Source organism: Aegilops tauschii, chromosome 5 (genome assembly GCF_002575655.3).
Source record: "Aegilops tauschii subsp. strangulata cultivar AL8/78 chromosome 5, Aet v6.0, whole genome shotgun sequence".
Lineage (NCBI taxonomy): Eukaryota > Viridiplantae > Streptophyta > Magnoliopsida > Poales > Poaceae > Aegilops > Aegilops tauschii.
Window position 1 is genome coordinate 337,498,971 of NC_053039.3, and position 14,345 is coordinate 337,513,315.

Consider the following 14,345-nt stretch of genomic DNA (forward strand, 5'->3'; position numbering starts at 1 on the left):
CATCACATTGAAAAAAAATGTTCATACAATGTAAAAATTTGTTCACGTAATTCTAGGAAAATGTTTTGTACCATTCAAAAAAATTGCTCGTGGCATTTAAAAAAATTGTGACAGTTAAAAAATGTTCTCATGTTCTAAAAAATGTTCATGACATTTATGAATTTTTTTTAGAAGAATAGGGAAGATGGCCCATTTTTTGGGCAGCAAGTGAGATTTAGCATTTGGCGTTCAAGATAGCCTATGTACGTGTAAGAAGGAATCTCACATTGCCCAGCCCGGCGGCCCGCACCCTGTGAAGACTCGAGAGTCAAGACACCGCCGTCGCCCCTCCTCGCCGGCGCTCCACCGACCCGCCGCCATGGCCCCCGCCAAGTGGTACCGTGCTCGCGCCTCTCCCCCTCCCCCCTCTCTTCCCACGGCGCCCAGCCGCCGGCTCACCCCGTCTCCGCGTTTCCCCGGCGCAGGCTGATGCACTGGCACCCGAACCCTGGGGTGACGCTCAACACCCAGATCCTGTCGGAGGCCTGCGGCTGCGCGGAGTCCCTCGGCGGCACCAAGGACGGCCGCTGGAAGACCTCCATCATCTTCTACCGCCCGATGACGCGGGACGGCGCGGGCGGGGCGCAGCAGAACCTGCCCCCCGACGTGCCCCGCGAGCTCCTCGGCGTCGCGCTCCACGAGCGCCCCGGGCTCTACTTCTCTATCCTCCGCAACCAGCGCCTCGTCCTGCAGGCGGACGCTGCCTTCTCCCAGGTCATGGAGAAGCTCCAGTCCTTCAAGGCCCGCGTCAACCTCAACTTCGAGGTCACCCTTGTTTCCTTCCCTCCCCTTCCGATTTCTTCTGATGTCACACCTAAGGATTTAGGTTTGTAAAATCCATTTTCTTTATTTAATCGAACCAGTGGCGATTAATTGTTGAACCTCAGCCTAATTTTTTCAAGCGATTCACACTAGCTCAGTCAAACTAATTACAGAAGGCAGGAATCAAACTGCCCCATTGTTGAACCAGTCCTTAAATTCATTTTCTGTATAGATCTAAACCAAGCATGGTTTTACATCTCTCAAGCAAACAACAGTGACAAAATAGACCATCTACCAGCTTCCAGTTCAACTTCTAATTTCAGGAAGTGGGTGTCTTTCAGTTAGTAGTGATCGACGAAAATTTGCATAGAATTTACCTGATCATTGGATGTTGCTTATATTTATCATTTCTGCTCTGTTAACCCCTCATTTTGTCCTAGATACTTTTTCCTAAGTTCCATCTTCTGTTTGTTTTATGTTGTGCTTATTATATTACAGTGTGTTTGTTGCATTGTCTCATATGAAAAGTTTGTTAGATTCACATGTTACAATGTTTCCGTTTATAGGGATTCCAGTATCAACTGGGTGATTTTTGCTTGAGGATAGGAAAATGTGTTCCTAACAATACTGAAACACTGAGAGGAATCATGATGGAGGTATTGCTATCATTTTCTTCCTTTTCGATTTTTGGTCATACCCTGTTGGTCTTAATCGTATATTCGTATGGACTCATTGATTGTTTACTTTTCTTAGTTAAAGATGAGACTCAGACCAAATGCGTTGGATCAATTTTGTAATTAGTTTGACTAAGTACTGAGTACTGTTAATATAACAATGGGTTTTGCTGCTAGAATCTCAGCCTAATTCTTGATGTCTAGATCTATACAGGGCCAGGCTAGTATGGGATGTCCTCTATTGATAAGTAGAAATCTACAGCCTTTTTTTTTTGCTTTGTTGTGAGTTAGATAAATATACCTATGTTGAGCTTGATTAACTTACATGTAGAAGATGATCTATCGCACCTACATGATTTTATTTTTGAAGGACACCTTCTGAGCTTTAAATTCGTAAGGCTCTTTGATATCCTTTCTAGCAATAGTTCAAAGGGTCATCCCATTATTTTTCGACATATTCATTAACCTGTAAACATATATTATGATCCACACCTTTCTCTGTGCAATTAGTTCAAATTATTAACTGAAAGAAGGGAAAAACTAGATGAGTTCTAGAATATTCTGTTGTATGGACCTGCCTGTAACTCTTCTATTTGTGAAGCATCAGTGCCTTTCTTTTGCCGTTGTTACTCGAGTTAGCAGGGAAACAAATCTTGTTAACAAAATGTTCTGGCCCCTACCAATATTTCTGGTAACAAGAAATTTCGAAAATAGCGCTCAAGGTTGTTGAATCTAAAATGTTGACCAGTGAAAAAAAACTTGCCTTCTTAGGCCTTGAAGTCAGCACCAAAACCTGCAAAACTTACCACCAAAGGAGATGAACATTTCTGTGGCATGGATAATGGTGATACTTTCAATACTACAGTAGCGATTTTACTTTCAAAACGTTCCACTGGTTCCCAAATTTTAGAACCCACTGAGAAATCCAGTATTCAGTGCTTTATGTCCAAGATCATTTCCGCTCTTGCAAGGCTGACACGAAGGTTTATGTTGCTTTGGGTGCAGGTAGAGTATTATCCCCTGTCTTCCATCGAAAAGTCCAGGGCAATTATGGTAGACTTCTTTGACATATGGCAGGAAACACTCGCCAAGAAGTCGCTGCCTGGTCGATTCATCCATGTCGAATCTAATTTTGCAGAGTATGGCCTTTCAGACCATTACTCTTTCCAGCACACCGCAGTTCAGTACGCTACCTGCTTGCAACAACTAATGGCAGCTGTGAGGGCTTAGATCTGAAGATGAAAGTTTCAGAATATCATGATGTTTAACGTGTTCCCAAGATCATGATAACATCAACGTATGCCAGGACATGTATCTTATGTGCTGAAATGTAATCAATTTGTACGTTCTTCGCGGCTAAGTATCCCTTCCTCTACCATGTTTGAGATGTTAACGTGATTTATTTGCAAGGAATAGCAAGTTGTAATGGTCATCTGAGGGACCGAGTAGCTGTGTTTTATGTTCTCATTAGCTCCCAGTAGATGCTGCTGGGTAATGTTGTTGTACAATGTTTTTGAACATGAACATCTGATGCTGTAGTAACTATCATGGGTGTGTATCTTGGCTATATTTTACAACTTTTTTATGGAGACTATATTTTACATTTTTTAGGGCAAGACTATATTTTAAATGTTTTTTTAGGGGTGACTATATTTTACATGTGGGTGAGAACCTTTTTAGGCAAACATGTGGTTTTTTTTTTCCACATGTGGGTGAGAACTGCACAGAATAAGAGGACCCCGTTCCTAAATGGGCCAGTGGGGCAACCAAACGTTCATATTGGGGTTGAAGTAGGCCCGTGCTCGCGCTTCTGCTCGCTCGGGTCTTACGCACCCCTCAAAAAAAAAAAAAAACTCGGGTCTTACGCGACGGCGAGATATAGCGACACGACGGCGGCGCCGCAGCCCTAGTTGGAACGGGACAACCGACTGCCGGCGGTGGCACGGACCAAGCCACGACGGAGAGATGGCGGAAGGCGCTAGCTCCGGTCGTCGGGCTCCTGCAACTCCGGTAGGCGACGCCGACAATCGGAAGCGCAAGCTTGGGAGCCAGGGCGGACATCTCCGGCGGGCGGCGGCTCGTCGGTGCGGCCGACCAGCGCCGGTGAGCCCCTAGCGCCAGGAGGCAGCTATCAGCAGTAGACCACGGCCAGTGCCCCAACGACGACGAGGGGCACGCAACAACTAGTAAGTGAGCTACTGCCCATAATGTACTAGCTTTAGCTCTTTCTTTCTTTTTTGTTGCGATTCAATGAGCTTTATTGATCAATCATCTGAATTACAATCTTGCCGAAGAGTATCAGCAAGGAAAGGAGGGATGTAATTGAGCCATAAGCACCTATGCCTTTTTACACAAAGACGGGCTGCAGCATTTGCATCCCTCTCAATAGAAGCTCAAACGGAAACTAGAGAAATTCCCCACTAAATCCTGAACTTCCTGCAGAATGCTTCCTACTTCCCGTGATGTACTAGCTTTAGCTTTGCGGCATGCTTCCGCCTTTGACAAATAGTCATGTCTGTTTTGTCTGCCTCGCCGGCGATTGTTTTATCTGTTTCCTTATGAAATGAACCAAATGCTGGAACGAAGCAGATGTTGATTCTAACTATAGCAATGCGTTGTCAAACACATTTGGTTTGGATAATCGTCGGTGCAGACTAATGGGTGACCAACTTTTAATCTGAATCGTTAAATCATTCCAGCTAAACACCGTGCAATAGCTGGTGCGTTTAACGAAATTTCTTTCAATGTAAACAGGTGAGATTTTTTCCAACTTAATGTGGTGTTTATTTTCGTCTGCGTTAAGATGGTGTGTGTAGAGTGTAGACTCGAGATGATTCGTTTCGTCCACGTGCAATTGTGCGTGATAAGCGAAGCATAGATGTAACTGAGTTGCCCCCTTCTCTCTAGTTTGACCAAATTTGTTGATAAAAAGAAAGCATTGCTGTTATGAGAACACTTGATGCCTTTATGTAAGAAGATATTAGTCCATCACACCCCCTCCTTGAACTAAAACTACGACACTTATTTTGAAACGGAGGGAGTACTGTTTATTTGTTGCACTTGAAACACAAAAAACTGCTACACTTTACAATAGCTTCTTTCAAACGCACACAACATTTTTTTGTATCTTATCTACTTATGCCTATTGGTTTGTAACATCAACAGAGTTGACACACAGGGCGGATAGCCCAAATCTTTGCATCAGCTCATATCAATGTGAATAGGCAGGATGGTTGTCTTCATCATCATATGACATAAGAGACTTCAGAACTTCGTCCATTGTCGGCCTCTTGCTTCTGTCTCCAAGGCATGAAACAGCTATTCTCACCATTGCAGTAGCCTGCTCTAGATCGAAATGCCCCTTCAATTTTGCATCCACAAGATCATTGATATTCTCGGTAGCCAGAATCTGTTTGGCCTCCTGGATAAAGTCTGGAAACCCCATTTGTCTTTCGTTGGCAATTATGCCACTTGAAACCCTAGTTCCAGTCACAATTTCCAGAAGCACAACCCCATAGCTGTAAACATCGACCTTCGCATTGATCGGCATATTCAGTGCCCATTCTGGTGCCATGTAGCCCATCGTGCCTCTCATTTGGGTGAAATTGAAGTTAGCGCTATCTCGCTTTGCAAGCTTGGCTAGTCCGAAGTCCGCTATTTTGGCATTGAAATCTCGACTTAGGAGTATGTTTTCTGGCTTCACGTCACAATGGACTATCCATTCAAGGCATTCATGATGAAGATAAGCAAGACCCCTTGCTGTGCCCAAGGCGATTTTGTACCTTTGGCTCCAACCGAGCAGACTTTCGGTACTTCTCTCACCAAAGAGGTACTTGTCCAGTGACTCATTCTCCACATACTCATATACCAATAATCTGTTTTTCCCTTCTGAGCAAAATCCCATCATCCTGACCAAATTTATGTGATTGATCCTTCCAATTAGAGTCACTTCCGCCCAGAATTCCTCTTCTCCCTGTTGAACATTTGTGAGTTTCTTTACTGCCACTATTTTCTTATCTTCAAGTACTCCTCTATAAACAATTCCAGCACCCCCTCTCCCAATCTCTTCTTTGAATTTTCCAGTTGCTTCACTCAATTCTCTGTATGTAAACCGCCTGAACTGGTTTCTTATCATCTTGTATCCATCCTCCATTGATTTGGGCATGTTACTCTTTCTGAAAAAAAGGCACCATCCTGTCACAATAACAAACAACTCTAGAGCTCCCAATATTGCAATAAAGACATATAAGTATATCCACTTTATGTTGTCCTTCTTCATTCCATACATATTTGCTGATCCTAGCATAATCTCCGAACCATTGGGTCTGCAGGTTAGGCTTTCTTGTTTGGAGATTGAGGATGCTGAACCGTTGAAACTCTTTGGTACTTTCATGTAGTTGTCTCCTGGGAAATATGGGTACACCTGACCGTTGTAGAGTATGTCTTTAGTGTAACACCAACCATCCCCACCCTTGTATGTGAAAGATATGCATGAGCTGCTGTTCAGGCAAATGCCCCTGCATGTTTTAAATGAGATGGATTGATTAGAGCCCAGATCAAAGCCATAGAAGTCTGCATGAGGTTGCTTAACAAATGTAAAGTCCTCATGTGGTTGATTGCTGCCAATTGTGAATGCTGGTTTGCATCCCTTGTTCCAATCTGTTGGATCAACCACCACATGTTCTGGAGGGCATCTACATTTAAGGCCCCCTGAGTAATCACAAAGCCCATTCTTACCACATAATCCGTGCACATAGCACATCTGTATTACCGCCTGCCCTGTGACCACCCAATTCCCTGTTGAGACATCCAAGCTGTACATTCTGAAATTGCCATCATGATCAATTGTGATCCTCCTCTTTATCCCAGAACCTGAATCTGAAGCCTCTATTTTAAACCCATCACTTGACACAAAATTACCCTCGTCATCAAGAAATGCTACCCTGGTGCTGTTATATCTATTGCGTCCATTTTCAAATGCATTGTAATCTGGACTTGGCCAGTAGATGCTTGTAATCTCTGGGCCATCATATAATAGGCGCAAGACATTGTCGTTGTCAAAATAGAGGTGATGGTAACCAGAGACTAACCTTGCGTCTTTCGTCAAGTTTTGCCAAGGGAGCAAGGTGTCTGTTGGTGAGTGAAAGCTCTGCCATACAGTATTATTACCAGAATCACTGATAACAAGGTTGCCAGTGTTGAGGAGGGAAACAATTGTGTGCTTGCCTGAAGATGTCTTGCTTTCCCAAACCATTGAGCCATTGTTATCTGTCAGGACCAGGTTTCCATCGTGTTTCAGAGATATCCTGGAGCCGTAAAGGTTCACTGGGGAGAAGTAGCCATTGACCGTGGAGTAGGGATTTGCCGTCCAGACAACCGTTTTCACGGTGGTGTACCAGATGGAGAAGGTGAAAGCATTTGTTCCAACTCGATGGAAGCCGCAAGAGAAGGTGGTATCTGGTGAGATGAGAAAGATTCTCTCACGATCTTCTGGTGTCATGTATGAGCCAGTGGTCATGATCTGCCATGGGGGAGCACAAGAGCAAAGCTGGAAGGAGAATGATAAAAGAAGGGCCAGAAAGAGCCGCGCAGCCATTTTTCTCCTCTCCGGGGAGCTCTACTTTGGGTATGGAGGTATAGAGACTAGAGAGTGGTAGGTAAGGTATCTTTAGGTTATATTTCAATGCCTTGCTGTAATTAGATGACGACGTGTATTACTCCCTCTGTCCCAAATACACGGCGTATAAATTAGGTCAAAAAGTCAATTATTTCTAAGTTTGGCCAGATATATAGAAGAAAATAGCAACAACTACAATATTGAATAAATACATTATGAAAATATATCTAATGGGGGATGTATTATATTTATTTGGTATCGTTTATCTTCATATTTTTGTATATATATACTTGGTCAGACTTAGAAAGCATTGGCTTTATGACTCAGTTTATACGTCATCTATTTGGGGACGGGGGGGGGGGGGGGGGTAGCTCTCATAGACTATCTTAGATGCTGACTTGATCTATTGAAAAGTAGGCTGAGAAGATAAACTGCATGCGGATCCAGAGTGTACACATTGTTGACACCGCCAATTACTATTTAGAAATAATACATAAAAGGAGGCTATACTGCGTAAATTGAATACATCCACTTAAATGGAATGGGAGTACTTGACTGAATACTAAGTAGATAGTTGACACTACTAATATAGCAATTACTTCCACTCAAATAAAGAATATTTACTCATGGGACCCCAGTGAATCCTTTTTTCAACGATCTTATCGGGTTCACACCACAAGCTCTTTGTCTTTAATTCCAAGTTATTCCCAGTAAAACTAAAATTTTGACATTTTGTCTGATCTTGTCAATGGCGTCATAAAGGGTTCTTGGACTTTGGATCACATGCACCTCCCAATAAAATCATAAAGGCTTAATCAAATTGGGCATATATGCTGCAGTTTTAGATTGAATGACTTGTGTATCTAAATTCTAATGTTAATAATCTTCTTCACTTACATAATTCAAACTATAAGCATCACGAATATTTTGTTTATGTGAACCTTTCTATCATTTTTTGATAAAGACTGTTAGGTGATTTTTGTTACAAAATTTATCTTCGCATTGCCAGTCTGGTGTTTTTCATTAGGCAGCTGAACAGAAAAATCAGAGATACTAGAAGTTACTGAAAAGTATCTCTATGCATGACTTGGCCTAGTAGCTAGACGCAGTAGTTTGATATTTTCTGAATTACCCAGTCAGGATCATCCTTTCCATATTGGTGTGTCATCATCATCCTTTCCGTATCCATGTGTCATCATCTTTACCTACTGGACACCTTAGCAAAGCTAGAATAATCAGCATCTCTGGTTTTGACCTGGCCGTTTCTGCAGTTGCAATCAGGCAACTGGAATACTGAATTCAATTTATGCATAATTGTTACCTGGAGAGTGCCGTCCCGTCAAAATGCATATTTGCCAAAGTTACTAGCTCAGGAAACATATAAGAAAAAACAACCTGCAATAAGTGGCGTTGTCTGCACTTTCTCAGATTGTAAAACAATTTGCGGTATATAGTACCCCTGAGCTTTGCAGGAGGATAGGGTTATAATAAGCCAAATGATTTCTCACTTCTTTTTTTTGGTACATGTGCATTTCAAATAAGAAGTGAGAAATCGGTAACAGAGAATAAAGTACATGCTGCTTGTATTTATCTTCTGTGCTCTGTCAACCCCTCATTTTGCCCTACATATTTTATCATAAGCTTCATCTTCTGTTTTATTTATATTGTGCTTATTATATTACACCGGGATCTTTACATTTTCCAGTGCTTAAGCAAAAATCACTGTTATTATTTTAACAATTCTGAAACACAGAGGAATCATGATGTAGGTACCACTCTTATTTTTCTTTCTTTTCCATTTTTTGTTTGTACCTTGTTGGCCTTAATCGATGGACTGATTGATTGTTTGACTTATGTTAGTAAAAGATGAGACTCAAAACATATGTAGTGAATCAATTTTGTAATTGAGTTTGAGCAAGTCCTGCTAATTGAACAGTGGGGTTTATACATGTCCAAGCTAGTATGAGATACCCTCTATCGGTAAGTAGAAAGCTACGGCCTATTTCGTTTTTTAATTCTTTACTGTGAGACTATATACGGCGAGGTTGATGAACTTAACGCATGTAGACGATGATCTGTGGCACCTACATGATTTTTATTTTTAAAGTACACCTTCTGAGCTTTAAATAAGGCTCTTGATATCCTTTCTAGCAATAGTTCTACATCTCATTATTTGGAAATATTCATTAACTTGTAAACATATGTTTTGATCTGCAACTTTGTCTGTGTAATTAGCTCAAATTCTTAATTAGAAGAAGGGGAAAACTAGATGAGTTCTAGTATATTCTATTGTATGCACCAGCCTGTAAGGAAGTTCCACCGGTTCACACAGATTCTAGAACCTGCCAAGAAATGCAGTTTTCAGTGGTTTTTGTCTGAGACCATTTCCGCGCTTGCAAGGCTGACATGAAGTTTGTTGTCGCTTTCGGTGCAGGTAGACTGTTATCCCCTATCTTCCACAGAAAAGTCCAGGGAAATTTTGGTAGACTTCTTTTTCTGCGGGGAATTATGGTGGATTTCTTTGACATATGGCAGGAAACACTTTCGAAGAAGTCGCTGCCTGGTCGATTCATCCATGTAGAATCAGAATTTCCAGAGTATGGCTTTTCAGATCGCCACTCTTTCCAGCACACCGCGGTCCAGCACGCCACCTGCTTGCAGCAACTCATGGCAGCAGTGAGGGTCTAGATCTGCAGATGGAAGTTTCAGAATATCATGATGTTTAGCTTCTTCCCAAGATCCTGATAACATCAACCTATGTTGGGACGTGTATCTTATGCGACGGAATGTAATCGGTTTGCGCGTTCTTCGTGCTAAATTTGTGATTTTGACTTTATTTACTTATTACAAGGAGCAGCTGTGTTCTGTGTTCTTATTCTCCCAATAGATGTTCGGTGATGTAGCTGTACGAATTTCAACATGAACATCTGGTGCCGTCGCAAATTTCATGGATGGATATCTTGACTATATATAGGTGTCTTCTTCTTTTTTGGAGTAACTAATAAGTATTGCTAAGAGCATCTACAATCGGATACACCAAATCCTACCCCTTAAACGCCCGTGGACGCCCCCTGACGTGTCTGCGGGCAGTAATCGGTCACACCTCAAATTATCAACAGCGTCCGTGGGCAGTGATGATCACACCTCAAATTATCAACACGATTGAATGCCTCAATTATGAATCCTCAAATACATACAACTACATGCATGTGAAAATATTGAGCCTCAATTATGAATCCTCAAATACATACAATTACATGCATGTGAAAATATTGAGCGGAGCTTGTCCGGTTCCGTCTTGTCCATGTCCGGCGGCTGGCTGCACCCCCCAGGGTGTTGGTGTGATCGCCGTCGAGATAGAGTAGGACATGAGACACGCACCGGCACACGGGACTCGAGGCGCTGCCGTCTCACATGCCCTACTCTTCCTCGTCGGAGCATGTCGCCAGTCGATGTAAGGTCGACGATGGATCCGTCGTGCTTGGAGGCTGACACGTCCACCACAACGCGGTTGTGGCGGCCGGGGTTGCCAGCCACCTGTATCTGTGCCGGAGAGTGCGACTCCGCCTTGTCGACTTCTACTGCGGCCTCGTGTGGTACATCGCGCCATAGCCTTAGGCGGACGGGCCACGGAAGGCCTCCAAGTCGGCGCGCCAACAGAGGGGCTGAACGTCTACGATGTTCGGACGCCAGACGAAGCGCACCGCTTTCCGTGAGACAGCAGCGACGCGTCTCATGCCAAATCCAAGCACCATTTGGGCAGACGCTATGGATTCTTGCCGGATCGAGTCCAACCGTTGACGGGTGTTCTCCTCACGAGCACGGCGGAGCGCAATGCAGATGGCCATCTCCTCCTCGGGGTCGAGTGGGATGAGATCCCAGTTCACGGATCGGGTGACGGAGGACTCGGATGCGCTGCCCACCATGTCAGAGAAGGTCGGAGATCACCGGAAGGGAGCTTGGCGGGGGTGTGGAGTGAAGTGAAGTGGCTAGGGTTTGGTCTAGCAAACGAAAGAGAAAGAATATATGTAGGGTCGCGTGGGCCAGCGTCAGCCGGATCCGACATGGCGGACACGCCCAGGCCTCCCATATACACCCCAGATTTGGGCTGGATATGAGGAGTGTCGGTCAGCCCCAGCGTTTGGGTGCGTATGAGGCGTATATCTAGGTAGTTTTATGTCAGTCAATGACCGGACCGCCCATCCGAGCCTACAAAAGGTTTTGAGATATCCGGGCTGTAGATGCGCTACTGTGGGGAGGGGGCTTCGCTGCCCATGCTCCTGTCTCTTGGCTCCGCGCTCCCCACTGCCAAAATCGTTGGAACGGCCAACTGCATTAAAGAAGGCGACCCTTTTCCTAGATGGACGTCCTTGGAGTGCAGCGTTTCTGCACCCAGACTCAGCTGCACCTACTGATGAACAATAAGAAAAATGGCAAAAATATTCAAAACAATCTGAAAGTTTTACACATGAAAGTTGAGAGAATCTTCTAGATGCGGGCCAAATTCCAAGGTGTTTGGATATTTGAGAAGCTCGCGGCAAAAATCATAAATTTGGCTTGTCACAGAAACTTTCAAAATGGGCACTGTGTAGACCGAATTTTGTTTTTTTCATCACTACCTCGTCAAATGACCACCTTGAAATTTTGCAAGCGCCTAGAAAATTCTCTCATATTTTAATGTGTAAAAAATTCAGACTTTTTTAATTTCTTTGTTTTTTAATTTACTGTTTACCAGGAGCAATTGAGCGTGGGCACCGTTTTGAATTATCGACGGCGTTGCCTGCTCTGCATCCATCGATAAATCAATTGCTTACCCTAAAAAAAAGATAAATCAATTGCTCGCCCAACTGCTCTACATCGATCAATTGCTAGGTGGTTTACGGATCTGGATGTAATTTTTATTATTTCTAGTCTTTGTTGTACTACCATGATTGAAGATGAATAGATTGAAAGTTTTTCGTGCAAAAAAACAACACAAACCCGTAAAAAGAAGTGGGAGCAGAAAAAGAAAAGGACCGTTGGATGGATGGGAGCAAATGAGCAGAGCAGCAAGGCCTGTCCGCACTTGCAACATCGTTGCATCATTTATCTCGCGATATGTCAAAAATGTAAGTTGAAAAAAGAGTCACAAATTTTCGGAAACACCCATGCAATATTTTGGTCTGAGTGTGTGCAATAAATTCCCATTGGTCACTGTAAAATCCTTGGGAAAAATCATCGCATCATATGCAATGTGTGAATTCATAAAGATCATAGAGATAGAGGAGATGGGAAAATAGAGCTTGCAACAAAGAAAGTAAGTGAAGCTTGGAGCGAGCAAGTTTAGGGTCATTTTTATGTTTGTAGGTTCGGTTACCCATTAACTAGTTGATTGTTGGTTATATCTGATGTTCTATGAATCTAATGAACCAGAGCTAATTCTGAAAAGGGAGCATGTATGAAAGACCCCTCGTCTCGGAGCCGGCTACGACTGGAGGACCGGTGGATGGCGGCATCTTCATCGTGGATGGCCGGCATCTTCGCTGCGTGGTTTGCTGAGGCGGGCCGGGCGCTAGTTTCTGTTTGGCAACGATGATGGCGCCGCGAGGAGCTTGGGTCGCGGCATGGGCTTCGGTACTCAGTTCTTTCCGGCGTGTCTGAGGTGCTCTTCGTTGCTTGGTTGTTTTGAAACCGGAGCTACGTTGGAGAGTCCAGATGGTGATGATGACAGGCACTCGATGGTTGTTTGCGGAGGGCACGTTCGGCACAAGTCCTGCATATTTTTCCTTGCAATGCTTGTCGTCAAAGTCAGAGTTGTCGGTTGCTTGCGTGTGTGGCCATCCGTTGGCATGTGCCGCCATGGTTTCTACAGCTGTTTGCGGGTTGGCTTCGATGATGGAGCTCTATGGTGGGGTCGGAGTCGCCCGTTCGAAGCAACTGGTGATGACGATGACGCTCGCGACTCCTCGGCGGATGTCTTTCTTCTTTATAGCGCTGTGTTCCATGTCGGTGGCCAGGTTGGCTGGTGCTGGCCATGTCATATGGGCTGGGTTGTATCAATTTTAGCCCAGTTGTGAGCTCAAATGAGCTCGTTGTGAACAGTAAATTCTAAAAAAAATCTGAATTATTTTTTCACAAACTTTAACTAATGTTTTGAGATCTTGCAAATTTTCGTGTCAAAATGATATTCGTGGAAGCCGTGGCAAAAATAATAATCAGCACTCCACAATGCTTTTGAAAATGACATTTTTGGAGCATCGATTTTATTTTTTGTTTGGCACGACTTCCACGAATGTGTTTTCGTGATGAAATTTTGCAAGCACTCATATATTTGTCAATGTTGTCATAAGAAAAAAACCTGATTTTTTCTTCAAGTTTTTACAATTTTACTGTTCATCCGATCTCATTTGAGCTCGAGCTAAGAATAGCCGTCTGCTGCTTCAATTATTTACTAGGTTTAATTTAAGTCAAGTCCCTCTCCATACAGCCGCCTTATTCCTCCCACATGTGTCGCCCTGCCCTTTGATCTACCCACTGATGTCGAGCTAACCGCCTGCCATCCAGTCCTACCCGAGTCATCTTCTCTACCGAGTTATTGCCGCCCCAGCCAAACCTCTACCACCATCCCCAATTCTGGTGCTAGAGACCCCCACACTGCACGCGCGCTATTCGCCTCTGACTCACCTCCACCGGCGACATCGTGACAAACGCGCCATCGTTCTTGGCGAGCCCTCGCCAGGGACGCCACAACCTAGTTTTCTGGGCAGGATCAACTGGACTGAAAAAAATTGGTTAAAAAGTCTCACCGATCAAAGAAATTCCCCACACATTTACCCGGGGTCGCATCGCATTGTGCTATTTTTTATCACCCCATTGAAGGAAATATGCCCTAGAGGCAATAATAAAGTTGTTATTTATATTTCCTTATATCATGATAACTTTTTATTATTCATGCTAGAATTGTATTAACCGGAAACTTGATACATGTGTGAATATATAGACAAAACAAAGTGTCCCTAGTATGCCTCTACTTGACTAGCTCGTTAATCAAAGATGGTTAAGTTTCCTGACCATAGACATGTGTTGTCATTTGATGAACGGGATCACATCATTAGGAGAATGATGTGATGGACAAGATGCATTCGTTAGCTTAGCATAATGATCATTAAGTTTTATTGCTATTGCTTTCTTCATGACTTATACATATTCCTTTGACTATGAGATTATGCAACTTCCGAATACCGGAGGAACACCTTGTGTGCTATCAAACATCA

The 14,345-nt window shown here is 43.5% G+C and overlaps 2 protein-coding genes and 1 long non-coding RNA gene across 4 annotated transcripts; 2 read left to right on the plus strand and 1 right to left on the minus strand.

Annotated features, from left to right (window-relative positions):
• Positions 1-228: 228 nt before the first annotated feature.
• On the plus strand, positions 229-3,058 carry LOC109765654 (mediator of RNA polymerase II transcription subunit 20a). Its single transcript, XM_020324436.3, has 4 exons — positions 229-375; positions 465-804; positions 1,368-1,457; positions 2,481-3,058. Exons 1-4 carry the CDS (start codon positions 359-361, stop codon positions 2,703-2,705), a joined length of 672 nt encoding a protein of 223 aa, XP_020180025.1. The 5' UTR covers positions 229-358; the 3' UTR covers positions 2,706-3,058.
• A 233-nt stretch (positions 3,059-3,291) lies between these two features.
• Positions 3,292-10,012, plus strand: LOC120965127 (uncharacterized). Its single transcript, XR_012184812.1, has 2 exons — positions 3,292-3,665; positions 9,527-10,012. It is a non-coding gene; the product is annotated as an uncharacterized lncRNA (long non-coding RNA).
• LOC109765655 (putative receptor protein kinase ZmPK1) lies at positions 4,414-7,327 on the minus strand. Of its 2 annotated transcripts, XM_073500332.1 has the most exons (2): positions 6,566-7,327; positions 4,414-5,992 (listed from the first exon to the last, which is right to left on the minus strand). In XM_073500332.1, exons 1-2 carry the CDS (start codon positions 7,069-7,071, stop codon positions 4,687-4,689), a joined length of 1,812 nt encoding a protein of 603 aa, XP_073356433.1. In that variant the 5' UTR covers positions 7,072-7,327; the 3' UTR covers positions 4,414-4,686. The 2 variants fall into 2 exon arrangements, with proteins under 2 accessions (XP_073356433.1, XP_020180026.1); XM_020324437.4 differs by having other exon boundaries at positions 4,414-7,327.
• Positions 10,013-14,345: the final 4,333 nt, after the last annotated feature.